This window comes from Castor canadensis, chromosome 1, assembly GCF_047511655.1.
Source record: "Castor canadensis chromosome 1, mCasCan1.hap1v2, whole genome shotgun sequence".
Classification (NCBI taxonomy): domain Eukaryota; kingdom Metazoa; phylum Chordata; class Mammalia; order Rodentia; family Castoridae; genus Castor; species Castor canadensis.
In genome coordinates, this window is record NC_133386.1 from 2,300,201 (window position 1) to 2,328,143 (window position 27,943).

The 27,943-nt window shown below is 47.4% G+C and overlaps 1 protein-coding gene across 3 annotated transcripts; it reads right to left on the reverse strand.

Moving 5' to 3' along the window:
• Ccr6 (C-C motif chemokine receptor 6) lies at positions 1-27,475 on the reverse strand. 3 transcript variants are annotated; one of them, XM_074070455.1, is made up of 3 exons: positions 27,291-27,475; positions 4,448-4,554; positions 1-4,349 (listed from the first exon to the last, which is right to left on the reverse strand). In XM_074070455.1, exons 2-3 carry the CDS (start codon positions 4,457-4,459, stop codon positions 3,222-3,224), a joined length of 1,140 nt encoding a protein of 379 aa, XP_073926556.1. In that variant the 5' UTR covers positions 4,460-4,554; positions 27,291-27,475; the 3' UTR covers positions 1-3,221. The 3 variants fall into 3 exon arrangements, with proteins under 3 accessions (XP_073926556.1, XP_073926551.1, XP_073926548.1); XM_074070450.1 differs by having other exon boundaries at positions 27,214-27,475; XM_074070447.1 differs by lacking the exon at positions 27,291-27,475 and adding an exon at positions 16,615-17,396.
• Positions 27,476-27,943: the final 468 nt, after the last annotated feature.

Here is a 27,943-nt window from a genome sequence, read left to right on the forward strand (position 1 = left end):
ACCCAGCAGAAACTATTTTGCCCTTATCTCTGATTTTGTTGAAGAGAGAGTATAAGCAATAATAGGAAGGAACAAGGGGTTTTGCTGGTTGAGATAAGGATAGCTATACAGGGCATTGACTCACATTGATTTCCTGTGCATGTGTGTTACCTTCTAGGTTAATTCTTTTTGATATAACCTTTTCTCTAGTTCCTGGTCCCCTTTTCCTATTGGCCTCAGTTGCTTTAAGGTATCTGCTTTAGTTTCTCTGTGTTAAGGGCAACAAATGCTAGCTAGTTTTTTAGGTGTCTTACCTATCCTCACCCCTCCCTTGTGTGCTCTCGCTTTTATCATGTGCTCAAAGTCCAATCCCCTTGTTGTGTTTGCCCTTGATCTAATGTCCACATATGAGGGAGAACATACGATTTTTGGTCTTTTGGGCCAGGCTAACCTCACTCAGAATGATGTTCTCCAATTCCATCCATTTACCAGCGAATGATAACATTTCGTTCTTCTTCATGGCTGCATAAAATTCCATTGTGTATAGATACCACATTTTCTTGATCCATTCGTCAGTGGTGGGGCATCTTGGCTGTTTCCATAACTTGGCTATTGTGAATAGTGCCGCAATAAACATGGGTGTGCAGGTGCCTCTGGAGTAACCTGTGTCACAGTCTTTTGGGTATATCCCCAAGAGTGGTATTGCTGGATCAAATGGTAGATCAATGTTTAGCTTTTTAAGTAGCCTCCAAATTTTTTTCCAGAGTGGTTGTACTAGTCTACATTCCCACCAACAGTGTAAGAGGGTTCCTTTTTCCCCACATCCTCGCCAACACCTGTTGTTAGTGGTGTTGCTGATGATGGCTATTCTAACAGGGGTGAGGTGGACTCTTAGTGTGGTTTTAATTTGCATTTCCTTTATTGCTAGAGATGGTGAGCATTTTTTCATGTGTTTTTTGGCCATTTGAATTTCTTCTTTCGAAAAAGTTCTGTTTAGTTCACTTGCCCATTTCTTTATTGGCTCATTAGTTTTGGGAGAATTTAGTTTTTTAAGTTCCCTGTATATTCTGATTATCAGTCCTTTGATGTGTAGCTGGCAAATATTTTCTCCCACTCTGTGGGTGTTCTTTGCAGTTTAGAGACCATTTCTTTTGTTGAGCAGAAGCTTTTTAGTTTTATGAGGTCCCATTTATCTATGCTATCTCTTAGTTGCTGCACTGCTGGGGTTCCATTGAGAAAGTTAAATATTTCTGTTTTTCTGGCCTCACTTAAAAATGATTCCATCTGTCTTCAGAAGCAAATCAGTGTGCAATAGGCAAGGCATTGCCTAAATGCTTTCACCTTGGCAGGATTTGTACATATGGAGTAGAATCTTACTTAGTACAAATACGTGATGGAGACCATGTCAATGCTTTGTAGCAGGACCAAGAAAAATGTCTTCTGGTCACAAGCAGATGTGCGTGCACACACGTACATCCCACGTGTGTAATAAATACAAGCGTGCAGTATTTGTGCAATCCCCTCGTGGACTCCCGGGGGGCAGGTGACATCACCACACCCCACAGGATCCGTGTGCCTGGCCTGGAGCTCAGGGCTACCATGCAGCCAGCCCGGCTTGAGAAGCATGTGGTGTGGCACACTTGAGAAACACTGGCACATACCGACCGTAGCCAAAACACTCCAAGGGCCATTGCTGAAAGAAGCCTCTTCAGCTGCCTGACATTTTCAATCATGCAGAAGAGCTCACTTCCCAGCCAGGGCAAAAGAGCGAGACCTGCCTGTGCCCGTTTCAAACATCAGCCTGACCTTTGGGGTCACCTCAGTGACCACTCAGACAGATGTCTCTTCCGCTTTGATTTCCGGAGTCCGCCCCTGACAGGTCAGAGTTGTCAAACACCACTCTGTCTTGCAGCGGGCTCCTGGGGCCGAGCAATGAGGCTGAACATAGCTCCTACTTCACACACAGCATGCAGTTTTATTTTGCAAAGCCGAACAATGCTTACGAATACAGACTTTGAATCTTCAGACATTATTCTGCTGCATTTTATAGAGACATAACTGGAGCTTATAAGAGCCACACGAAGTTTCAAATAACACATTTGTCAGGATTATACATGTCAGTATTCGTGATACCAGGACAGCCCTTCCTAAAACATTTGTATTTTTGTAATTTCCCTGTGTTTGTACATTGAAACAGCACTCGAAAAACTAGAATTCGCTCAGCTTTCCATGAAATTGAAGAGTTGCTGAAATCTGATTCCATAAGTCATGTCAGACTTTGTTTGAAACCACTTTACAATCGCTCTAAGAGGCCAGCACCCTTCTCACTCCACACTGGGTAACTTGAAGCCCTTTACAACCTTCCAGTATGGAAGAAAATTTCTTTCTATGTTATCTCAGCCAAGTTTCCTTCTGCTTAAAAAAAGCATTCTATTTATGAGAATAAGTAAAAATATCTAGCACTTTAAACTGCACAATGTCCTCTAATTTCATTATGGTGCATTGAACAAATATCTATTAAACTCCTTTGCTATGCTAAAAACTGCTGATCTCTGGAGCCCAGTTACCAACAAGACCTCATGGAGCCTGGCTTTGGTCCTCAAGGGGAAGTGCCCATTGCAGAGAACGGTGCTGTACAGCCTGCTCCAACTTTGTCCAGCAAGACAGGCGACACCAATTGCTATTCAGCCTCTCTCCTGTTTTCTACATCACCAACACATGGGCTTGACTTTCTCCTGCCTTGGACAGCCTGGCACTTGCCGGTGTATCAAAATGATACAAGATCCAAGGTTTTGCTACTTACAGTTAGGAACAGTAGACATTGTTGAAACTTTTCCCTTAGATGAATTACAGGAGCCATCCTTTGTCTTTCCATCATTTGTGATCTATGCCCCTTCATGAATATTTCTGAAAGATTTTACCTTCATAAGCAACTCATGTTAATTCAGCATTTCCCAAAGCCTGTTTTGTGGAATGGGCTGTGAGACTTCAGAGCCACATCATTTTTGTGACACACATTGGGGACACACTTCTGTCGGAGCCCCCCTGCCTCCCATGCAGAGGTCCACACGGCCGGGAGCACAGGGAGCACTGAGCCCGCAAGAAACACACTGCTGGTTTGTTCAATTTCCACAATTATCGTGCATATTTGCCCGCGAATCTTTCCTTTCTTTTTTTTTTTTCACAACATCTTTTAGCAAGTTCCACAGAGGCCTTAGGGGTGCGTGCCTCATACCTGCATGTCACATGGTAAAGGATGACGCATTATCACTCTCCACAGTCTCACTGGCCTGCCTGGGAAGGTAGCTCTCGGAGTGTATCTTGGCACAGGAGAAGCCCGGCATCTTGTGCTTTCTTCTCATGCACCACAGGTCCTTCATGATCTTCAGGAAGTAGTTTCGAAACTTCTGGCCGATGAAAGCGTACAGTACCGGGTTGAGGCAGCAGTGGAGGAAAGCCAGGACTTCAGCGACGTTTCGGGTGTAGCCGATGAGTATTTCACTGCTACAGGATCTGTCCATCCTGCCCATGTTCGCAGCGGTCACGAGGAGGACGACGTTGTGGGGAATCTGACAAGCCAGGAACACAAGGACCACCGCGATGACCACGCGGATGGCTCTGTGCCTCTTCGAATTCTGAGCCTGCACTAAGGTCTTGACGATGAACGTGTAGCAGAACACCATGAACACCAAGGGGATGAAGAAGCCAAAGAGGAGCTCCAGCCCCAGCCCCAGCAGCTTCCACACGATGGGCTTGGACACAGAGCCATACTTGGCCTCACAGACGTCCTGGCCTTGCAGGCGGTATTTCTGATTGAAGGCGAACGTTGAGCTGGAGATGACGAGTGACAGAGCCCACACCACAACGCAGATTAGTTTGCCATGTGCCAGTGTCCTGGATCGGAGCCGGAAAGATCTGGCTGCCTGGACAATGGCAATGTACCGGTCCACGCTCACACAAGCCAGCAGCAGCATCCCGCAGTTGAAGTTGACGGCATAGATGCCTTTCGTCAGTTTGCAGAGAGCATCACTGAAGATCCAAGCGCCTGTAGCATGAGTCACTGCCCAGAATGGAAGAGTGAGGACAAAAAGTATGTCTGCGACAGCCATGTTCAAGAGATAGACATCTGTCATGGACTTGGCCTTCTTATAAAAAGCAAAGGTGATCACCACCAGAGTATTTCCCAGGAGGCCAAAGACACAGATCAAAGAGTAGGCAATGGGCACAAACACCCTGGAGAATTTTCTGACCTCCTGAAAGGAACATGGCAAGACAGGTGTGTAATTAGTTGGATAATCTAGAAGACTTGTATTATAAGGGTATGAGTAGTCATCATTTACATCGTAAGCATCCTGGGAACTCCATGGTTCCTGAAAAGCAAACAAAGAAAGAGTTAGCCAAAGCACAATGGCAGTAGCCACAGTTAACTGAAATCATACATCCTGCCAAAAACAAACCAGATGCTTACCTCACCCATCATGCTCTGTGATGTGGGCAGGGGAGGTGGGCCTGGTGTAGGAAGGGCGGTAGATGGCTCAGCTGCACGGCTTACCAGCAAAGATGTCAGAAGGGAAGCTGAAGAAGACAGAAAAACAAGGCCCTGCAGTCACAGACACATCTGGCACAGCCTAGACTTGGGGTACAGCATTGGGTCCCATTGGAACACAGTGCACAGCACACTATTTGATATCAAAATACCCATTTAGAACAGGCTCCAATCTCCTTCTGCAAAGAGCCAGAGAGCAAGCACTATAGACTATGCAACCTCTGTGGTCTCTGTCACAATGACTCAAGTCCTCCCTTGTGCCTGGCAAGCAGTCATAGAAAATGTAGCAGTAAGTGGATCTGACCAGACATGGTTGGCCAAGCACTGTGATTTGCCAACCTCTGGTCTTTCACTTAAAGAAAGGTGACATTAGAAAAACCACAGGTTTTCCCCTACACAAAAATCTTCAGGCAAAATTCAATTTAATTATGTATAAGAGGCTCTGCTGAACAAAATCTATACTCATATAAATGTGTATAGAAACTCATGATTTACAGTCTTAGACTCCAGGGTAGTCAGTGATTTCCACCCATGTGGGTATGTGAGAGCCTGGGGCAGAATTTCTTAAGGTTTGGATGGCAGTGTCATTCTTGAGGTTCACCCTCTGAGCCTGGGAAGGCAGTGGGCAGGTGCGGAGAAGTTTCTCACCAGCCTTCCCATGGATGCCCCAGTTAACAGGTACTAACCTGCAGGGGAGGGCACCTCCCAGCTGTCCACCTGCAGGGAGGAAGGTTAAGGCTGGCATCACAGGACACCTGGGTGGGGCAGGAAGCTCTGCTCTGGGTCTTTGGAGAATGGGCAGCCTGTGGGTCACTGCACAGCAGAAGACCCTCTCCCAATGGTGACTAACATAGCCCAGGTGGAGGAGCTCAAGTCCTGGCATGGTCAGTTTGTGGAAAGCAGCCTGAACCAGCTGGATTGTTAGCAAATATTTACAGAGCATATAGTGTGTGAGAATGCAAGTAGGAGCGCAGCCACGGAAGGGGAGAGCTGTGTCTCACGAGGAGCCCAATTAAGGAGGACTCAAAGATTTACCATTTGCAACCAAGTCCGACAAGAAGAAGGAAGAGCTAGCTGGGAGCCAGATTACAGATTACTCACATCTGTAATCCTAGCTATGTAGGAGGCAGAGATCAGGAGGATCATGGTTCAAAGCCAGCTAGGGCAAATAGTTTGGAGACCCTGTCTCAAAAAATCCCATCACAAAAAGGGCTGGTGGAGTGGCTCAAGTTTTAGGCCCAATGTTCAAACCCCAGTACTGCAAAAAAAAAAAAAAAAAGATGCAAGAGCTTTTGGCTTTCCTGGCTCACTCTGTGTTTGGCATTATGTGTCATCCTGCTCTCTGAACCATTCCTCACCACCCAGCAAATCCTTCACCTAAAACTCTCAGCTTCTTGTGGTGAATTGACTCGTCACTCACCACACTCGCTCATTCTCTTCCTCTCTGTCCTGCCGCCTGGCCACATGGGCCTGGCAAGGTTAAGAGGGAGGGAGAACGGAGTGTGGTCTCAGGCGGCAGCTTGGGAAGTCAGAGCTTCCTCGTAGCCCACGACACTGCATTCCATCGGTCCTCTCGTGCAGTCACTGTGGGTACCCAGCATCTGGAGGAGGAAGTGATCTAACACGAGGCTTACCCTGAATGATGTTCTGAACACATTTTCGTAGAACTGGGCTCTCATGTTGTGTTTACTGACCACATATCTTCCCTGGTACCTGAGGTCACACCTTGGAGACCAGTCTTTGTCAACCCTTACCAACTGCTTTTGGCAGAGTAGAGGGTGGAGGAGAGGTGGAGTCACCCCTGCCCTTTGCAGGTGCCAGCAGGTTAAAGTTGTCAGTACTTTGGGGCATGGGAGACGCCTAGCACAGAACTGCTTTGCTGCAAATGCATTGTGAGGAGCTGGTCACATCGGTTAATGCACAATGGATTAACAGGAACCCTAGGAGCCCCGCTGAATTAACCAATTAGAAAAGGCTACAAACACAGTGCCAGTTTCCTGACATCAGGCCATGCATCTCAGGACAGCAGCTCTTGGGTGCCATGGGCTCCGCCAGTCCCCAGCTCACTGTAGAGCAGGCTGGGAGGCGATCCCACAGAGCGTGCAGCCTCGCCGAGCTGAGGAGACAGAGACGTGCAGAGAAATTAGAACAGCAGAGGTGTTTCCACAAGAAGCAGCTACTTGAGGCTAGACAAAGAACTTCCAGAAAGGGAGACTTCTCAGACACACACCCGGCCCATGTTGGCCACAGTTCTCACCCCCTAACAGGCAGGGAAACCACATGCAACTCACAGAATCCTGAGAAGGCACCACCCCACGTGGGTGATGCTAACACAGTTCTACCCTGAATGTGCTCTGGACAGAAGTCTCAAAGGATCCATCCAGCTCCAGAGTCTACCTGCTTTCCAGAGCAAGCCCACAATTATTTAAACGAGTACAACTAAGCCAAGCCCTCCATAATGTAAGAGTCATAGCGTCAGGCGACCAAAGGAGAAAGTTCTGAACTTTTAAAGAACCAGAAAAATAAGGTCCACAGTCTACACAAGAAAATCGAAAAATGATAGAAGTGGTAGAATCAGCAGAAAAAGATGACACGTATATAACTATATTCTCCATATGTATTAGAAAGTGGAGGGAATCATGAATGCAATGAGGGTGGTGATGAGAGAAGTTTTTAAAATCCCCAAATGACAGGACAGTACAGACAAGACGTCCTACGGGGAAAATGAGAAAAGCACTGAATGGGGCGAACCTCAGACTAGACGCGGTGCATGTGGGCTCGGCATTGTCACTGCACACCTGTGGGCTCGGCATTGTCACTGCACACCCTCCCCCACGAGGTTTGGGAATCAAAGCTCACAGAGAGCAGTAGACACAGTCGCATCTACCCAACACGATGCGAGCATTTCAGGTTTTTACGCCGAGCTCTGTAAAAGAAAGCAAATGAGACGTAAAGCTGGGGAGCCATGCTCAGACGGCTGAGTGTTCTTCCTTTCCAGACTGACTGGAGACATAACGAAGACTAACATCAGCAGGAGGGCAGAGATTTTTTTTTTTTTGTAGAATTGACAAACTAATTCTGAAGTTTATAAAGAAATTCAAAGGCTTGGAATAGCTAAAGTAATTTTGAAAAGACGGCAAAATTGGAGGAGTCACACGATCTGATTTCAAGATATAGAAGGAGACGTCAATGCCCTGTGGCGTGGAGCTGTTGAAGGAAAGAATTTGCTCCACGAACCAGTGGAGCAGAGCTGTCTACAGCTAACAGTGCTGGAATGACAGGACAGTCGTGTGTAAAACCCTGGTCCTCGCCTGATACCTCACACCATGTGTAAAAGTAAACTCAAATGGATTATAGCTCTAACTGCCAGAGCAAAATATAAAACACCATGAAGGAAACTGAGGAGAAAATCTTCGTGATCTTTTCTTATATGAATTTCAAGAAGTACGAATGATGCAAAAATTGCTTGATGGTCTTGATCAGAATGAAAAACTTCTGCTCTGGAGGGGGATGAATGCAAAGATGATATATTGTAAGAAGTTTTGTAAATGTCACAATATACCCCCAGCACAACAATAATATTCTAATAAAAAAGAAAAGATTCTGCTTTTGAAAGACACTTAAGAAAATGAAAAACAATTAAATGGGGAAACAGTACTTGTAAGCTCATACTTGATAATAGATTGCATTTGGAATGTACAAAGAATTCTTGCAACGCAATACTTAAAAGACAATGCAAGCTGGATGCTGGTGGCTCACACCTGTAATCTTAACTACTCAGGGGGAACATGGTTCAAAACCCGCCCATGCAAATAGTTCACGAAATACCCAACATGGAAAAGGGCTGACAGTGTGGCTCAAGTGGTAAGAATGCCTGTCTAGCAAGTGTGAAGCCCCGAGTTCAAACCATAGTGCCAAGATAGGAGAGGGAGTTACCGGCTTCCAGGCTCCGCTACACTTCTCTAGCTGTAGCCTTTCCTTTCTCTCTAATAAATCCCACTTTTTATATATTAAAAAAAAGAAAGAGGGGAAGAAAGGAAGGAAGAGAAGAAGGGAAGGAAGGAAGGAAGGAGGAAAGAGGGGAGGGGAGGAGAAGGAAGGGGTGGGGAGGGGGGGGAGGGACTAATGTACTCATTAGTCCATACCCATGAAATTCTAGAAAAGACAAAATAACAGTGCTAGAAATCATGTTAATAATTGTCTTGGGATGGTGACAAGAAGGAGACTGAGTGGAAAGAGCCACAAGGGACATGTTGTGGTGACAGAATCCCCCTGTGGTGACTGTAACTGGATTGTACACTTCAATTTGGTGCCATGTATTATGTATAAATTATGGGTCAATAAAGCTAACTTAAAAAATTGCATGCCCTCCCATGCAAATATTTCATGCAAGCCATTGGTGTAGAAAAGGTCAAAGAATGGAGCCACAGAACGTTCGTGGGCCAGCAAGACGTGAAATGACCCTGAAGGATGGAAAAGCCACTCCTAGGGTGGAGTGGGGAGCACAAGTGGAGGAAGAGCACAAGTGGAGGAAGAGCGTTAGGGGGCACACAGGAGAGGAAGTTGTGACAATTGGGGTGCAGAGGCAGTGCAGAGGCCAAAGAGAGAAGGTGTTAATGGGGAGTTGCGTGGTTACCGAGAAGACTGAGAAGACAGGGAGGGAAGCACTCATTATGGGCCCCTTAGCTGGTTGAACTGGAGTGCAATGGCTCTGGGTAAAATTCCTGCCCTGCAGAGATTGGATGGCAGGAGTGGAATCACTGCTGAAGGTGGAAACCTTTGAGGGACCCAGTGCAAGGTGCATCAATGCCCAGCTGGATGCCTACTTAAAGGAAAATATTTTTCTCTGCACTCTGCTAAGTAATATTTTCTGAATTCAAATCAGATCAGTGCAGCAGAGGCTTATCAATGTCTACAGAGGACGGGTGCTGACTTAGGCAGAATAAACGTAAGCACTCACTTCAACACTCCAAGCCCGTCATTGTCAAAGTGTGTGACACTGGAGAAACAGGGCATGGACAGAAACCAGGGGAGCACTCAGCGAGAGAAGATCAGATCGCGGAGGGCTCTGTGGCGGGTCCACGTGGGCAGGAGGACTTGGAATGCCCCCACCCAGGGCACTGGGTCCTTTAGTCATGCCAGAGGACATTACTAGCAGACAGGGAAATTTGGCCAAAATCAAGTCCTCTGGATGAGACAGTGTCTCACCTTAAAATTAATTTACTCTTACTCCTGATTGGAATGGCAGAAGGAGTCACAATGTTCCAAATTCATAAAGTCCCTATCTCTTAGGATAATGTGAAGAGCCCGCTGGGCGTAACAATGTGTCATCCGGATTGTGACAAACTCAATACTGTGGTTACAAATCAGTGTTCTCGATAAAAAAAAAAAAAAAAAAAAAAAAAGGCTGTCATTTGCCAGGCATCACAGTAGCTGGAAATGCTTAGCCAGCCCAAAACCACTATTTTCACCACAAAAATGATGTGTATTGTTGTGAGGAAACTTATCTGTGGCAGATTGGCACCTAGGCCATCACAGCATGCAGAGCCCCAGACGCGACGTGCTTCATTGCCTCAACTTTGAACAGCAGGTCTCAGCTGTTGGTGAGAAAGCTGTGGATTTTCTGTCCTGGGAATTTTGGTTTTGATGATAAAGACCTTCAGAAGATTTAAAAGAAATGCTTCTGTTCCTGCTTTAGTGAACTGAGAGCAAAATGTTATCCACCAGCGGTTTGGAGTGTTAGGTCTTCTTTGCATTTCTTGGTGAACCAACTAATCACCCATAGGCAAGTTCTCCAAAACCCCAAAACTAGAGGTTCCCAGCCTTGTTTTGAGACTTGCAGCTTTCTTTCTCACACATTCTCCCTGCCACCTGGTCTTATTTTGATGTCATTATGTCACATATGAAAGTACATGGAGCTCAACTGATTCTTAAGGGATGATTTGTTTATCTTTGGGATTTAGACATTCCTAAGTCAGTCTCTCTCAAACACAGGGGTGTAGAAATATTTCCCCAGAACTAAGTGTTATTCAGAGAACCTAGAGGACAAACTGTCCCAAGTTGTCCTTTAGAGGAAGATTTAAGGGGTGTCCATGGGAGGTCACACGATAATGTCTTCAGAAGTACTGGTTTATTCCTTTGGGTTTTGCGATTGTCTTCTCGACTATTGTCTGCTGCCCAAAGGGTCGTTGTTGCTAACTCCCCAAGTCATTGTTGCCCCCGCCTGACTTCTGCCTCTCACTGGGCTTTTAGGGTCTCGTGCAGGGCACAATATGGCATTGCACCAAATAAGCCTTATCATCTAAAGTAAGTAATAATAAAATATCTCCGTTAGCCATTTCTAAGTCTGTCACATTCTCACAAGGGAAAACAATTGCTTGAGTCCTGTTCTGCTTCTATCCACTCTTTGTAAAATATTTTCTCCAAAACATTCAGAGAACATTGAAGTTAGGCTGTTTGACTCCACTGATGCCCATGGAGTCTGGGAGGAGAGAGCTGCAATATAAAATTTCAAGCCTCGTCTGCAGAGACAGGGAAGGCAAAGGCCTCTGGCTGAGGGGCAGGGACTGGTAATGATGCTCACAGGTGTCTCAGTGAGCTGTGAAGGAATCACAGGAGCCTGGCCGTGGAGGTGATGCATCTCCGAGGCAGGGTGGGTTGCTAATGGTCAGTTGTCAGACCCATCCCAAGCCTTGGCAGCCATGATCATCAAACCGCAGATTAGAGAAGTGTGGCAGACGTTGCAAATCTGTGACTAAATCTGAAATTCGAAAGTTGTCAGGATGAGGAACAACAGTCTAGGTGCCGGTACAATGCCACGTTCCAGCTGTACAGTAGGAGTCTGCTGGCTGTTTGGACTGGCACCTTGGGGGCAGGAGGCTGGCTCACAGGGGAGCTGCTCACAGGCAGGCTTCTCCACCTTCATCTGAAAGCTGCTCATTGTTTCTATCAATGATGGTAACAAAAACAGAAGAGGCGCATTCATTGGGTCTGAATTAAATTTGATGACAGAATCAATGAGCAAACTCTCTTTATAGACTCGAGCCACGAGTCAAATCCAAAAAGATCACATTCAGGTGGGCGCCGGTGGCTCACGCCTGTAATCCTAGCTACTCAGGAGGCAGAGATCAGGAGGATCACAGTTCAAAGCCAGCCCAGATAAATGGTTAGTGAGACCCTATCTCTAAAAACCCTTCACAAAAAATGGGGCTGGTGGAGTGGCTCAAGGTAAAGGCCCTAAGTTCAAGCCCCAGTACCACAAAATGGTAAAATTCAGCAGAGAAAATAGAAGACCTTGCACTTGGACTTAAATAGCCAACTGCACAGATGCAAAATCGAAGTTCAGAAACAGCAGAGCTTTTAAGCACTTTATTGGGTACCAATTTCACCAAGACTGGCAAGGCAGTCCCACCTGGGCACAGTCATCTGTCCACTGGAAAACCATCTAACTTTGCCTTCATTCTAGCATTTCTCTACCTGATCACTAATGATTTCCAGACTTAAGAGCAGATACTCAGTGATGATGCATCTGACACAACAAAGATGTCCATGTCCTGATTGCTGGAACCTATGACTGTGTCACCATGGCTAAAGGGACTTTGCAGATAAGATCAAGTCAATTCTCATAGATAGAGGGGTTATCCTGGAGTACCCAGGGGGACTTGCTATAATCACAGAACTTCTGAAAATGGAGACTCTTTTCCACCTGAGATGGAAGGAGAAGAGATAGAAGCCCGAGGGACTCCATCTACTGGAGCTAGGGCCCACAATAGCTGAGTGAAGCAGGTGCCTAGAGAGGCTGGGAAGGCCTTCAATTGACCGCCCTCATGGGAATGGGGGTCTCAGTCCTACAACCATAGGAACTGAGTTCTGCCCACAATAGATCCTGCTCCAGAAAGCTCCGAAAGGCGTGCAGCACTGCCACCACCTTGACTTTCAGCCTGCTAGCCCTGTGTTGGAACCCTGACCTGCAGAACTGAAAGGAAATTTATGCTGTGTGAGCTGCTAACGTTGGAGCAACTCACACAGAGTCCAGTAAATGTAGCCTGTTCAAATTAACATATGTTTAACTTTCAGGCTACATCATCATGACCACCACACTCAGGATGGGGTTAGTGCTGGCCCTGTGCATTTACACAGTGATTTTGAGTTGCTGTATGGAGGAGACCACTGGTGCAGTTGGGGCAAGGCAGACCTAGCAATGAACAAGCACCATGCATCAAAGCTGGAGTTGTTGAACCTGAAAAGTGAAGCGTCAGCCAGAAAGGATGACTTCAAAGGCTTGAGAGAATGTCTTCTGAAAAAAAGGCTTCTCTGCTCTCCCCACCCCCAAAAAAGTAGGAATTTAGCCAGTGAGTGGAGAGTAGATGATGGATTTTGACCTATCCTCAGGAGGGATGTTTGGACAATTTAACCATGATACAGGTGACCTCCAGACGTGGTTGACTCTGCCAAATGTGGGTGGGTGAGTCCTTGTTGAAGATGGGGTGAGCCAGACTCCCCAGATCAGGAGCACAGGAGAGAGGGCTCTGAAGCGGAGAGGGTTAGCAGTAGTTGGCGATTTCTCATAAAGCTGTGCCCAGCAGTTTTGGCTTCTTCAGGAAACAGGTGTTTTCTGTTGCCTGTGTCTTTTGGGTTATTGGTATAGTCTGGTGTTGGGTAGGACCATAGACTCTCTGGATGTCTCCCTGGATGGGTCAGCATATCACACGGACACTATGTCCACGTTAATACAATACATACTTAGCTTTGGACACCGAAGCTTCATAGGACGTCCACTGTCAAATTACCAGACGGTTAGAAGATACCAGTGTTTAAAAGTGAGTTCCCAGAGCAGCAAGAACAGGTGAGGGGAGAGAGGGCAGAGAGAAAGAGAGGACTCCTGTTTGGGAATGCTAGTAACTACATCCTCCTCTCAGGGGTCATGGCAGTGCACGTTTACAGGTGACTCTTCAAAGCCCTGCTGGGCTGACTCACTATTCCCAGAACTGCTCTCCCTGGAACCTACCGAATCAGTGTCGTTTGGAGAACACTGAGAAATGCTGCCTTAGGGGACACTGCCGTTCATCCATTCACCCCAAGTCAGCACAAGTAGCTCCTGGGAGCCCACACCTGTGCCAGGAACAGTGTGTGGCTGCTGAACCAATGCCACTCACAGTCTCTCCAGCCCTGGTACCATCTGACGCAGGGAGAAGGGGAGAAGTGTCACAAGGCAGACAGGGGTTGACTTGTAGACAGCACACAAGTCCCAAGCCGGCTAATTCAGGGTACAGCCAGTCGTTCAGAAACTCCAGGAACCAACACAGGCCTCCCTCCCTCACCCATGGACACTTGCGAACGTGGGCTAGACTTAGAGATCAACTTTGTTAAAAGGTAGATCTTGGAATAGTTTGCTGACTTTTAGAAGCACCCAATGATCAGCTAAACTTTTACATGACTTTTTCATTTGAGATTGAAACCACAAAAATGCACTTAATTATTTTCACTTACTCATTTTCTTTTTGGTGGAACTGGGGTTTGGATTCAGGGCTTTGCACTTGCAAAAGCAGGTGCTCTCACCTCCAGTCCAATACATCCACCTTTCAAATGAAGTGCAAAGTGCTATGATCCCACCAAGATGGAATGTGTGCCCATGGTGACAACTCAGCCCTACCTTTCAATGCCAGCATTGCAAAGATTTTGTTGCAAAAGGAAAAGAAAGTGTTACTTTTGGGAAAACTTGATTCTAGAGTAACATTCTAACATAGAATAAAAAGTTAACTTAAATATTTATTGCACAGTGATTTAAATCTTCCCAGAGCCATTTTTATTAGGTACAATATGCAAAAGAAAGTATCCTGGAAGTAACAGCCAATGGATGGCTTCATCCAGAAAGGAACGCAGTCCACTGAAAAGTAGACTCCAGCATCTTCGCTGGTACCACATGCCTGAGGTTAAACCCTTAGGACACCAGTTACTGGTCAGCTCTGGGTTGGGATGGGGAGTTGTTGGGACAGAGAGGCAGCCAGGGAAGGAAGCCTCGAAGAGAGAGGAGAGGTTAGGAAAAGGTAGGAGGAGCCAGTAGCAGGCCAGCTTCTACTGCCTGCCTGTGACAAGACAGACCCACCCAAAAAATGATCCATGGGGGAAATTTCAGGAATATTTGCCAGAATGTTATCAATATGAAAAATTCAATGTAAAAACATTTAATAACAAGTTTAACAGTTTGTAAAATTAGAAGATTTAAGTTCATGCTTATTTTCATAAATAGTTATGGCCCTGCAAGACAAGGAGCAAAAGCTAAATGAGTGTGTGTCCAGTGTGTGGGTTTATGTGTGCCTATGTTCATACATGTGGTTGTATGTGTGTATGTGTGTGCATGTGTATGTCTATGCACACAAGTTTATGTGTGTATGCATGTGTGTGGATATGCATGCATGGGTGTTTATGCAAGTGCATGTTTGTGTTTGCATGTGTGAATGTGTGTACATTATGAGTAGGTCATGTGCATGGGTGTTTACATATGCAAATGTGTGTGTGTGCCTACGGACATGTGGATTGTGTAAATTAAGCCCAGTCATAGGCTGGGCATCAAGATCACTGCTTGACATCTAGTTCCTCTTTTGCCTCACAAAAGCCCTTTCTGGCAGTCGCTTCACCCATGTTACAGATGGGAAGACTGACTGGTCTGAGACTGAGTAAGTGCTGATGCCTCCACCATCTGATCACTTTGCCTCCACCAGGTCTTATTAGTAAGGTGCCATAAAATGCCCACGAGAGGGGCTGAGCGAGTGGCTCAGGTGGTAGAGCACCTGCCAAGCAAATGTGAGACCCTGAGTTCAAACCCTAGTACCGCCAAAAAAATAAATAAATAAATTCATAAAATTCCCTCAAGACCTTAAATAATATTTACTTTAAAACTTGTTGATAAAAGAATTTTTCTTATTATAATGTCAGATATTCAATAAACATGTGTCCTGACTTCATTTGCATCGTGGGCACACCGGCTTTTATAGCTTTTATAAACATCAGTGGAGCTGAAACGCTAGCCAGTTTCCTTCTGCTTTTCAGCAGGATGGATAAGAAGGTTTTTTCCAGTGACTTGTTCACAGATACATATCTACATTTTGGGGTTTTTTGTTGTTCCCTTTGCTAGCTTAGTAGCTTACTTTTATATATTCTTTTTTTTATTTGTTTGTTTTGTTTTGCTTTTTGAAACAGGATCTTGCTATGTAGCCCAGGCTGGCCTTGAACTAGCTATCCTCCTGCCTCAGCCTCCTGACTGCTGGGATTACAAGTGTGAATCACTGTATCTGACTGAATAGTTTATTATTTGCAAAAATTCAATCTGTAAGCACTTCGAGATCACCTTTTGCTTATGCCTTGCTTCTGCTCTTTTTCCATGGGACCGGTCTCTACAATGTCTATTCTGGCTACTCCTGGGCTTTAGAAGGGACCAGGAGACTTCAGTGTCACTACGTGCTCTTCTGTGGTCACACAGCAGGTGCAGTCACTGCCACAGCTTTGCCTGCATTGCACTGACTCTCATAAAGATTGCCAGCCCCTCGTTCCCTGGAATAACTCCCTATGAGCTCCTGCCACCCACCTCAGGTTGCGAGGCAACCCCACTGCCTTGGCCTGCACAAATCCTTTATATCCCCAAGACATTTTTTTAGCTTAATGTCTAGCTTTTCAAAAATCTCTGCATGTACTTGGTTGAATAAATAATTGATTTCTAGAACTGGGTTGTAACTCAGTGGTACAATGTCAGAGTACCACAAAGAAAACAAAAAACAGAATTGCATTTCTGACCAGAAAGATGCTCTGCAGTGCCCAAACCATCAGCCAGGCTCTCCTGTGAGGTGGTGAGAACAAACCCTCTCACCGTGACCCTTTAAAGGAAGATCAGCCTTCTGGAAAACACACTCCTCCCCTAAAGCCACAAAGACAGGGTGTTCAGGAGAGAAAAATGTCTTGTCCAGCATAAGTACAGCCAATGTGGTCACATCCTGGTGAAAACTGTTCCCTGTCCAATATCCCTAGGGTAGGCAGAAGGCCAAGAAGCTAAGAAGTTTCTGGAAAAAAAAAAGTGGGGGACCTGGCATGCTCACCTCAGGCAATGCTGTGATCCAAGGTAGATGGTCAGCTGCTCTGCCCTCTGTGAAAGGCCAGGCTGTCATAGCACCAGTGCCAGGACCACTCTGCCAGCTTGGGGCAATGATCACTAAGAAGAGCAGTGAGGGGCTAGAATGGCCAGAAGAAAGTTACTAAATTACCACTTCCTACTTAAAAGCACCGCCTGCCTACCCAAATTTAGAAGGTTAACCATGTATATCCCGTGGGTTGTAAAATAGTCACACAAAAAAATAATAACCAGAGGCCTTCTTGGGATCGAAGGCCAACCAATGGCCAAGTGGACAAAAGAGGGAGAGCATGGCTTTGTCACTTCTCAAAGAAGTCTTTGGGTTGTTTCCCATGTGTGGCATGAGTCTGTACTCAAAATCCTCAGGGAGGGGAACGCCTTTCGAGTGGCCTGAGAGCATTTGGAGTGACCTGTGAGCTCGAAGGTAGGCTCTGAAGCCTGGACTCTGTCCTGCTCCACCTGGACAGCTGTGCAGCTGTAGGAAGGACATTGACCCCTCCCCAGATCCCCATCTCGTCCACTTGGAAACAAAGCCCACAGTGGCTGCGGCTGGAGCGCTGTGGAGAGAAGGATGAGCAGGCAAGACAGCTGGGGCTGAGTGGCATGAGACGAGGCCTCTCCAGGAGCACGGCTGTGTCACTGCACAGCTGGGATCAAGGCTGAGTCCCTAAAGCCCAGGCTTCCTGATCGTCTCACGATAGCAGATGAGGACATGACACCACCCTGCCATTAGTCATATCGAGGGACACAAAGAAGGAGGACTCATTTTTAGGTGCACGTGGTTTACAAAATAAAATAAGAACTGCAGAATCATGAAGTTATTCAGACCCGGGTTGCCGTGCACCAGTTCTCAGGGAACACGGAAGGCGTCACAGCAGAGACCCAGCAGCAATACAGAACAGGGCTGGTGCCCACACTTTCACTTCCTAGGGGGTCTTGGTCTCCTTTCCTGCTGCCGCCCAGGTGTCCTAACCACCCACGCACAGCTCACTTGACAGCACTTCCCCAGCACCTCTCTGTCTTGCAGATCCCCAAGCCTGAGTGTGACAAAAAAAGTGCTCTTTTCAGCTTCTCCTGGGACCACAGGAGCCACAGTGGGACCTTTGTCCAGCCAGACCCCTGTCATTTCCCAGAGCTTGTTCCAGCTTCTCTGCCAAAACTGAGTGTCCCTGTATGTCTGCTCTTCACCCTACACAGGAAGAGCCTTTCTCTGTCTAAGGTGAGCTGTTTTCAGACTTGTGGCCACAAGCAGTCCCTGTCCCTACCTTTGATAAAAGTCCTGCACCAATGTTCTCTGACAAAGCCTACAATTCTCCTCTGCTCTGTGTGGCCTAGCCCTCCGCCCTGTGAAAGGAGCTCTTCTCTGGGATGCCTTCATTCCCTTCCCTGGAACGTCCATCACCCAACAGGGAGGAAGGCAGAGATCACCTTCCCTCTGCCCTTCACCCTTCTCCTCCCTCCTCCAGCGCCTGGGGCTTCTGCTTCCAGACAAAGCAGAAGCTGCTAAAAGACTGCACGCCAGGAAGCCTGCTGGCCACACAGAGAAGCACTGGGATATCTGTCTCCTCGGCCCCATCTTTTCTACCCAGCGTTCCCTTGAACCTTCTTGAAGCCCTTACATGCAGTGAGAAAGCAAACCTCTTATAGAGCATTAGCCCTGGAAGTGACTTGTCTGGAAAATTAAACTAAATAAAAACAGACCTGATTTACTAAGGATCAAAAGACAGCATTAAACAGGAATCTGGCGGGTCGGGCAGAGCAGCAGGGGGCAGCTGCACACAAGGCCCTGGACGGAGAAGGCTCCATCTCACTTGCTTCCCTGGAAACAAGGAGCCAAAGCTAGACACCCAAGGCAGAGAGGGGGCTGAGGCCCTAGAGTGGCCACCTCCCTTCATCCCCTTCTCTACCCAGGGCAGCAAATGGACCACAGAGAATTCAGACCCTGACTCAGTGCTCCCAGGCCTGCGCCGGGTGCAGTCCAGACCAGTGCCATGGATTTGAACAGCTGCGACCACCGTTCCCTGGCTCTGCAGTTCTTCCTGAGGTTTTGCCCCAATAGTCTTTGCCTATCTCAAAGTAAAACCCAAATTGCACATCGTGCTGAGGAATCTCAGGCCCGTTTTGATTTTGTCTCCCTAGAAAACGCCCCATGGTGAAGATCCTCTCAGACCGCATTTTTATTTAATCTTCCTCAAATTGAAAATGATGCTGCCCATCTGCACAGGCACTGGGAGGCACGTGGAGAGTGAGAAACGCAGGGTGCAGCCATGCATTCCATGTGATGACTTTGCAGTCTGAAAATGTCACAGTAAATGAGAAAGTTTTGTTCAGATCAAAGGCTGGGGACAGTTGGGCAAATTCATGTCACAGCCATAAAAGGTGTTAAAATTTGTGTTGGGGTATCCTGAGGAACCTCCTGCCCCAATGTGACAGGTGGCTGTGGGTGCAGAGCTCACCCGCCCTCCGTCTCTAGCAAGGTGAACAGACTGCTCCTTCTGTGAAGCCCTAGAGAGCACAGAATGAAAGGCAGTCCTCTGCTTCGTAGAGAGTACAAATGGACCTCCTTCAAGAAAGAGAACTTCCAGGGGAAAGTAGCCCATTGAAAAAGGTGGGCTGGCCCAGGAATAAATGTTTGAAATTCTCAAGCAGCAATTAAGGAGAGAAATAAGTCTTTTGTCAAATCAGCTTCCTCACTGTTACATTGTTTCTTTAAGGGATGACACAGAGTTCAATACTGTTTCAACTTTGTGATCATTTCAAAAGAAGACTGACACCTATCGGTCCCTATCTGCCTGTGAGCGTGAGGCTGGCAGAGGACCCCGTCTGTATCTAACATTTGCTGGCTGCTAGGCCTATCTGTAATGCAGCAATTTGTAATATTTCTGAGAGAAAAGCTCAGGTTTTGGTTTGGGTGGAGGTGTGCTGGAATCATGGAGACCTGGCGAGTGATCCTGGTTGATCACAGTTCACCTGCATCTTAATGAGATTTTGACTCATGACAGTTTTCAAAGAAGGTCATCCATCCATTGCCCTTTCTATTAACTGGTGAACTCTAAATTTCCCTCTTCTTGACTCTTCTTAGTGATTGTGTATTTCTGAGTTGGGACATAACAAGCCTTGTGACCTTCTCCAGGCTGTTGGAATGTGTGAAGGGATCCAAGTCCAGACTGGGAAGGGATCCAAGTCCAGACTGGGAAGGGACCCACACCATGTGGAGGACTCCAGATGACATGATGTCAGGGACAACCTTCCCACTCAAGCTTTGGGATGACTTAGCTCCCAGGTACCCTCAAATGCTGAAAGACCCCAGCAGAGAGGCCTCTGGAGAGCCTGTCAACTCCCAGCCATGACGGTTCATGGTAGATGCTGCCTGACGCCACCACAGCCTTGGTGGTGGTCTAAGTTCCCTACTGTTCATTAGGCACTCAAAACTTCTGAAATAACGAAGGAGTATTAAAAATGAAGCAAAATAAAAGCCTACTTTCTTTGTTTAAAAAAAGTGAGAATATAGCCAGGTACGGTGGTACATACCTGTGATCTCAGTGGCGGAGGCAGGAAGATCGTGAGTTCAAAGACAGCCTAGGGAACAAGACCCCTGTCTCACAGAAACAAATAAGCAAACAGAAAACCAAATAAGGCAAGAACAGACTTTCCCCCAAAAAGCCAGCAGCTAAAACAGGTGCTGAGAGCAAGGGAGGATCCAAAACAGTGCTGGACAGCCAGCAAAGGGGAAAGACCAAGTCCGGAACCCAGCACAGCTTAACTGTGCCTGTGGCTCGGGTCTATATCTTTTCCTCCATATAAAGAAGACCTGTTCATCAATTATGTCAGCAAACTCCTAGGAGAGATGAAGATGCATCTGTGGAAGGAATTACAAGCTGTGCAAACACTCACACTTCGGATTTCATAAGACCTCCAGCTGTATACCTTCATGTTCACTGCATAAGCTCTCAATTTGGGGAGTTTGGGCATTCTTACTCTAGGCCTGGCCTGTTGCAAATTGCTTTTGCATAATTACCACGTGCAGCACACAAAATCTGAAATACAAGTATGCAGCCTAATTCCTGCCTTCAAGGAATTTAGACAGCAGGAAGACCGAGACGTGAATACAGGACCATGCAAACGTGGGCTGCATGGGGCTGTGAGATGAGCCACTGAGGACCCGAGACAGCTTTGTGACGAGGGAAGGGTTGGAGCTGAGCCTGGAAGGGTGACTTGCACCAGGTCTGGAAAGCACATCAGGATCAAAGAACATTAGAAGGGTGGATGACAGCCCCAAAGTGGACCACACTTGAGGCCAGGTAGGGGAGCTTTGGAAGGTGTGCCAAAGAGCTGGAACTTGGTGACAGTGTGAAGAGACTGTCACAGGGAACAAGTTCCTGAAACAGACAAGGAGAACAACTCGGAAGACAGGGTGCCCGTGTGAGGCAGACGGTGTGACGGGAGGGTGTCCAGGCAACAGCAGCACCCACGACTCACAGCAGGTACTTGGGGTTGGCCTGGGTGCCTCATGTGTGCTGTTGCATTGACCCTCATGAAAGAGCTGCCTAACACTGGTGCTGTCAGCTGTGCCCAATCCTCAGGTGAGAAAACTGAAATATGGGAAAGTAAGGTGAGTCCCCCAAATCCATCCACCCAGTAACCTAAGGAGCCAAGGCTCACAGTCCTGCGTTTCTGGGGTAAGCTTGGAAAGGAAGCGCCATTTGGGAGATATTTTGAAAACTTTGAAACAAGAGAAGGAGAATCAAAATAATGCCAAATTTCCTCTCTGGATAGAAATAGTGATTTCAAATCTGGAAACTTCTAAGTTTCTTTCTTATTTTTATATGGAAAGGAAGTTTTAAAAACAGAGAGCTGAGGCACAAATACACAACAATGAAACAACACACCATGGCAACATGGATCCATGCCTCAACTTTCTGGTCTAAGGGTGAAATAAGTTTCAGGTTCTTGGAAGGTGTGTGTGATGGCAGATGCTTGGGCACTCCCAGCATCACTTTAGGTCAAGGCAGCCCTATTTTGGTCATTGTTGAGTTAATCTCTGCGTGTCCGTCTCTGCATGGATAAAATAAGGGTCGGCGACCCTTTCCCGATCGGAATCCAGGGAGTGTCTGTCTCACACTGAGCCCTCGGTGGGGCCTCTGGGAGGGATGCAGAAATGGCCATACACAGGGAGGCTCCAAACTGAGCTTGGACAGCCAGCAGGACACCAGGGAGCTCCGGCTCACACTGGTGGGACAGATGGGCAAATCGAAGATAGAAGGTTGCCAGGACATCACTCAGAAACCACTGCAGGGTTGCTAGGGGAGGAAAAAGAAAAGTGCGTGAAGGAACACCTGCTGAGGGAGACTGACAATGGAAAACCTCTCCTGCTCACTGCACCGTTGAAAATGAACTCTCAGTATGAGTGTCCCAGTGAAATCTCTAGCTCAGGGGGGCAAGAAGAGAGAGTGTGGAGGAGGCAGAGACCACAGCTGGAGAAAGCTCTCAAAATTCCCCAGAGGCTCCTCCCAAAAAAGAATGGAGCTATGGAAGACAGCAGGCCCGAGAAAAGTTTGGTTTCATTGACCCCAAGGGGTCAGCCAGCAATGCCTCTCACCCACCACACAGCACCCTGGACCCACCCCTGACTTCAGCTGTAGTTGTGGAGAACAGAGACACAGAGACTGTGGGGGAGGAAGGCTGCACCCTTGAACAACTTCCATCTTCAGCACCCAGTGCTCTGGTTTCTCACTCCAGGCTTTTTATGATCCGCCTTTACCCACAGAGGGGCCAATGGGAGTCGACCCTCGACCAGCAGGCTGGAGTTCAACATTTCCCCGGGGCCTTGTCCCCCTGTCTCTTCTCCCCATCTGGATGCCAAAATCAGGGTGGTCAAGTCTCCTGGTTTGTGAGGGATTTTCTGGAATGTGGAAAGTTCACTGTTAAAACGAGGACGGTCCTGGGCAGACTGGGAAAGGTGGTCACTCTGGCACAACAGAGGTAATGGCGCCTAGGATTGGGATGCAAGAACCCTGCCCCTCTGCAAGTGAGGGCTCACCTGGGGGAGAAGGGAGAAACCGTGACACCAGAAATCAGATTCCAGGGTAGGGCAGGAGACCAAGGGGGGACAAACAGGCCCGGCAAGCAAAAGCCTTATTCTCAGTTGTACTGAAAGGAAAGCTTGTGCCAAGAGATGTGGCTGTGGCTTCAGCTGGCAGGAAGGAGGATGACCTGACTGTCCGGAATGGAGTAGGCACTTCCTTCTGTGATCGGCCAGAGGAGCGCGGTGCCCACTGAGGAATGCGAGAGGCAGGAGTCAGTCACCTCACACTCTGGAGGAAAGAGTCCCCTAGAAAGACTTACTGCGGAAGATAGATGGCTGGAGGAGCTGGGAAGTGAGAAAAGGAGGTTGGCTAGGTGAGGGGGAGGTGGGTTCTGTGAAAGGCTGTGGGCAGAGCGCAGCTGGGGAGCATCTCCCAGGGTTGCAGACTAGTCCTCTGGATGTCCCCCAAGGGAGCATTTGGAACTCTCTGTTCTCAATTTCTTTTGGCAGTCGCTTTCCAGGGAGCATTCTGAGAATGAAGAGGGGACCCCACCCTCACTCAGCTGGTGTCCTGTGCTGGGTCACATCCAGTCACAGCTACTGTATTAAAGATGAATTCCACTTTGTCAATAGTCACTCTCTTTATAATTTTAACAGGAGAAACGGGGAGCTTTTCAAAATTTGGAGTTGGCAACAAGAAGTTGGCAGCCCCTTTGAGAAATGTTCTTTGAGGCCTCAAATTTAAACTTTGAACTCTGAACACAGCATCATAAACACAGCCTTATTCTTATCAAAATGTACAAATGAAAGTAGAAACTAGGGCAAACCATGCCAGAACACGCCTGGGACCAGCACACTCGACGATACACTCAGTGGAACACTAAATAGCTTGCAGTTTCTCGTCTACATCTCTGCTTTCCGTGTGCTACTGACAAGGCAGTTGTTTGCATAATGAGCAGAATGTCTAAGAACAGCAATGAGAATATCTGGGTGGATTCTGCAGATGTCACCGATGTGCACTGAGGGAAACAGCACCTGGTGACAACCAGGTCGTCCTCAAGGACACTGAGTGATCCCAGATCAGAGCTTCATTCCATTCCCAAAACAGAGAACCTGCTCTCCTGCTACAAGGCAGAGACAGGAAGTGGCAGAAAGGACAAATTGGTGAATGAGAGCCCTGCCTGGACCCAGGAAAGAGGATCAGCTGGTGACACTGACCTCACGAGAAGATTCAGGTTCCTGAATTCGCTCTTCCTAGCTCTGAAACCAGCTTCCAGTGGAACTGGTTTTCCTCAGATTTACTTAAAAGGTTCATAAAGCTATTCCACCAGGGCATGAGTGATTGTGCCAGAATAATGGGCTAGCTCACAGAGCGAGGGTGGCAGGCCTCTCACCTGTTCCATTAATCAAAACAGCCAAGGACACTGTGGATTGATCTGCCAGCTTCCCTCTGATCAGAGGGAAGACACTGAGCACCCATTTTCAGACAGTGTTCAGCAGTGGATGTGGGTAGAACCATGCAAATAATTTTAACGTATATTACAGAATCTGAAAAGACTCAAACTAACAAAAAGACCAAAGGAAATGACTTATTATCACATATTCACTTGATTATACACAAACAACAATGAATGACTTACTAAAATGTCTGCTTATCTACCAGAAAGAAAACTGAAAGCCGCACATTCTTTTTATGTTGGGGCCTCCACTTGAATGAGTTTCCACTGGATAAGCCCAGATATAAATCATGTCTAAAGCTTCCTCCCTTAAACTTATGAGGACATCACCGTCTCAGTTCTAATTTGAGAGGCAGCCAAGCAAATGTCCTGGGGCCTCCATTAGTTCATCACACGGGTCAGTGGCCCACATTCAGGGTCTTCAGCTCCATTCTGTTGGACGGGGAAGGGCACACTGACTTATAATGCTACCATGGACATGAAAAGAATGACATGGGGACAGCGGTGACCACACAGCGACAAGCTGGTGTGACTGGCAGTCACAGAAGGCAGCTGCTTGTCGAGGACAGAGAAGGGCCTTGCCCACCTCTGTGCCAGGGAGAAAAATTTAAACAACACAGCTGCAACAACAGCCACCACCACCTCACATTAACGGATCTCTCTGGATCCTACAGGAAGGATGTCCAGGCCACTGTGCCTCTGAATCACCTCTTGATGGTTTCCACACACAGGTGCCGAGGGAGCAGGCCTGAGAAGGGGCCGAGACCCAGAATACCTGTCTCTTGCAGGTGCTATGGGCTGTGGTCAACCGCACCTGAGCAGGAGGGTCCAGAAGGCCTGCAAAGGGCACGAGTAACTCCCAAAGCTGGATCTCTGCAAGCCTTTCGAGATTCGGGGTGGGTCTGGGTGGGGGGAGGGGGAGGTCCTAGTGCCACTGAGCCCCACAGAGAAGATGGGGCTGGGAGGAAATGAGGAAGCTGCTCAAAAGCCACCCACACCAAATTCTGTGTTCCCCTGTACCGAGGGCTGTGGGCGATTCTTACTTAGCAGTGCAGCTGTTTACTGCCTGCAGGGCTTCTGACCTGGCCTGCTGCCCGGCCCTGGCTGGCCATCATGCTCCCACCTGTACAGCTCTGCACACTGACCCAAACTTCTCTCTCCACCGTTATTCTGTACACGTCTTCTCCCACCTGCTCTTTCTTCTTCCTTTGCCCCACTTTTTCCTTCTTCATACACACAATTTGTCACTCCATCACCCAAATAGAACATTTGAAAAGGAAAAAGGGAGCGTATGTCCTGATAGGCACACCATCCTCTCTGCTGTGCAACAATCTTTAGCTTTTGAAATCTGCCTCTTGCCAATGTCCCCTCTGAGCTCTGTATAATGCACTGAGCACTCGTGTGGTTTGCCAAGGAACACAGCGATGACTAAACGTTGGCACTTGGGGAAGTCATTCCTAGTTAGCTTCCAACTGAGGCTAGTCATCTTAAACAATTTCAACTCCACCACGTGAGGCTCGATGGGTGGATATTGTGTTCAGGCGCCTGACACGATCCCAGGTCATCTTCTAGTAAAATGACCCCACTCAGCCCTGCCTTGCCTTCTTTCTTGGCCACCACTGGGGACAGGTTCCTTCTCATCAGCAAAGCACAGAGCTCCAAGCCAAAAACCGTCACAGATGCGGGACTGTCGCCTCTGCCCTGGGCAGCTCGTGTTCCGTGAATCATGCTGTAATGACTCAGAATGGGGTTTCCACCCCACCTTGACGGCAGCCCAAGTGCCTGTCACCTTTACTGTGCCTGACTGCCGGGCCCGGCATTCCCACCTCTAACTTTCTGCCTCTGAAAGCACTGGGTTGGGAAACCAAACCATCCTGCTTACCAGAACTGTACCTAAAATAAGAGTCATGTATTTAAAGGTGCACCTGGGGGTCTCCCCTGGGAGAGGAGCACCGGGGTTGAGGGCAGGGGCTGTGGTATCTATTTTGGCTACAGTCTTTTTCTGCTCATTTCCTCTTTCTCGGCTTGTCTTAGGGCAAGATGTTATTCGGTGGGAGATTTCCAGGTAAGTAGGGCCAGGAGGGTTTAAGATGCTAACAGAAGGCATCAGGGTTAAATTTGCCATCAATGTTGTCACTTGAACAGAATCACAGCAAGCATGTTAAATGACATGAACACATTAACCCATACCACAGCACAACTGCTGCTCGTTTGTCACTCTCACTTGGAAGATGATGTTATCAGGAGAACTTCTGATAAATTACTCCACATGAATTCTCCCGAGCAGACCCACGGTGGGTCCACAGGTCCAGGTTCTAAGGAGGACTTTTGCACCCTACAGAGCTGGCTTACAAATTTCTTCCTCCTTTTTCCTCAGCACATAGTGGCTTTTCCCTTCTTCCCTCCCTCCTGGCCCTCTACCTCCACGGCTGCTGTGTTCTCCTGGTCCCATCTCACCTCCCTCACAGTCAGCCCACTCCTGTGCCTCATCCACGTTGGGTCCACCCAGCTCCTGGTTCTGTGGCACAGCTGCAGTACCGGGTGACAAGGACACTGGCATTGGTTGAGTTTGAGGAGCCTGCATTTCTTCTTTCTGGTGAAGCTCAGATAGATGACTTCTCCTTCAATCATGGCTACAGTTTACTAGACTCCTTGCCGATGTTCCAGTACTTCTTGGCCAAGTGCTGACTGCCCTGTGTTGGGCACAGCAAGTTAAAGATCGTATCTCCTTTGGGTGACACAAAGAGCACACACTCTGGAGTCCAAAGAGTCTGGACACAGATTCCCCGGCCACCACATCTGGGGTGACACTGGTGTCCCGCACTCTCTAAATTAACATTGTGGGTAGAATAACATCAAATGACTCCTGTGACGTCTCTTTAATAGTGTATGGGACACAAGAGACTGGACCAAAGTTAGCATTTCTTCTCTCTACCATGATGAAAGGAATCTGAATAAGTAAGTATTCACTCAACGTAAGGCCCCATGAAGTGAACCACCAAGCTCCTTAACCTTCAAAGCATTCAACTTATAAAGGCGATAGAAATAAGATGCTTCAAAAATTTCAAGACAAAACAAAACTCACCAGTAAAGAAGTGGCTTTCTGTCCCACCCACTGACAGTCACAGAGCTTTTCTCTTCAATTTCCAAGTCACTTCTCACCTGTAGAGCCCCCAGCCCTCTTCCCACAGGTTAGGAAGCGCAGACTCTGAGCCACCGAAGCGGGTCGGTCCCTGACGTTCCAGTGCCCGGGTCTCAGCTCCCCCTCAGTCAGTGCTCGCTCATTCTTCACCCCCACGGGGGTGGTGTGGTGAACAGCCTCGCCACAAGCCTTATTCCTCCAACACACGCCAGATCATATAAAGGTGACTAAGGTAGAGGAAGGAAGGCAAGCTTAGTAACTAGGTCACTTGATAATTTCAATTTTAGATGCAAATTTTTTTGTTTCAGAATTATCAGTCTGTGGAATATTTCCTGATTCTTCCTGGAAATTACAAACTTATTAGAAGGATTGTGAAGTTCTCTGAAAAGTTCCACATTACCTAATGAACTTTATAGTCAACTACCCACATTCCTAGTCTTAAAAGAAAAAACCTGAAAACACCCATCAGCACTAGTAAAGCAGCAAATCTCCCCAAGGAAAGTCCTAAACGGGTCAGAGGACCTAGGATGCACACCTCGGGCTGGCCCAGCCCTACCTTGCTTTTTCTCACGTTCTGAGTGGGACTGTTAAGTTAGTTCATGATCGTGTCATACAATGTAAAAAGTGTTGTTTTATTTAGTTCTGACAAGCAATGTTGGCCAAATGGATATTG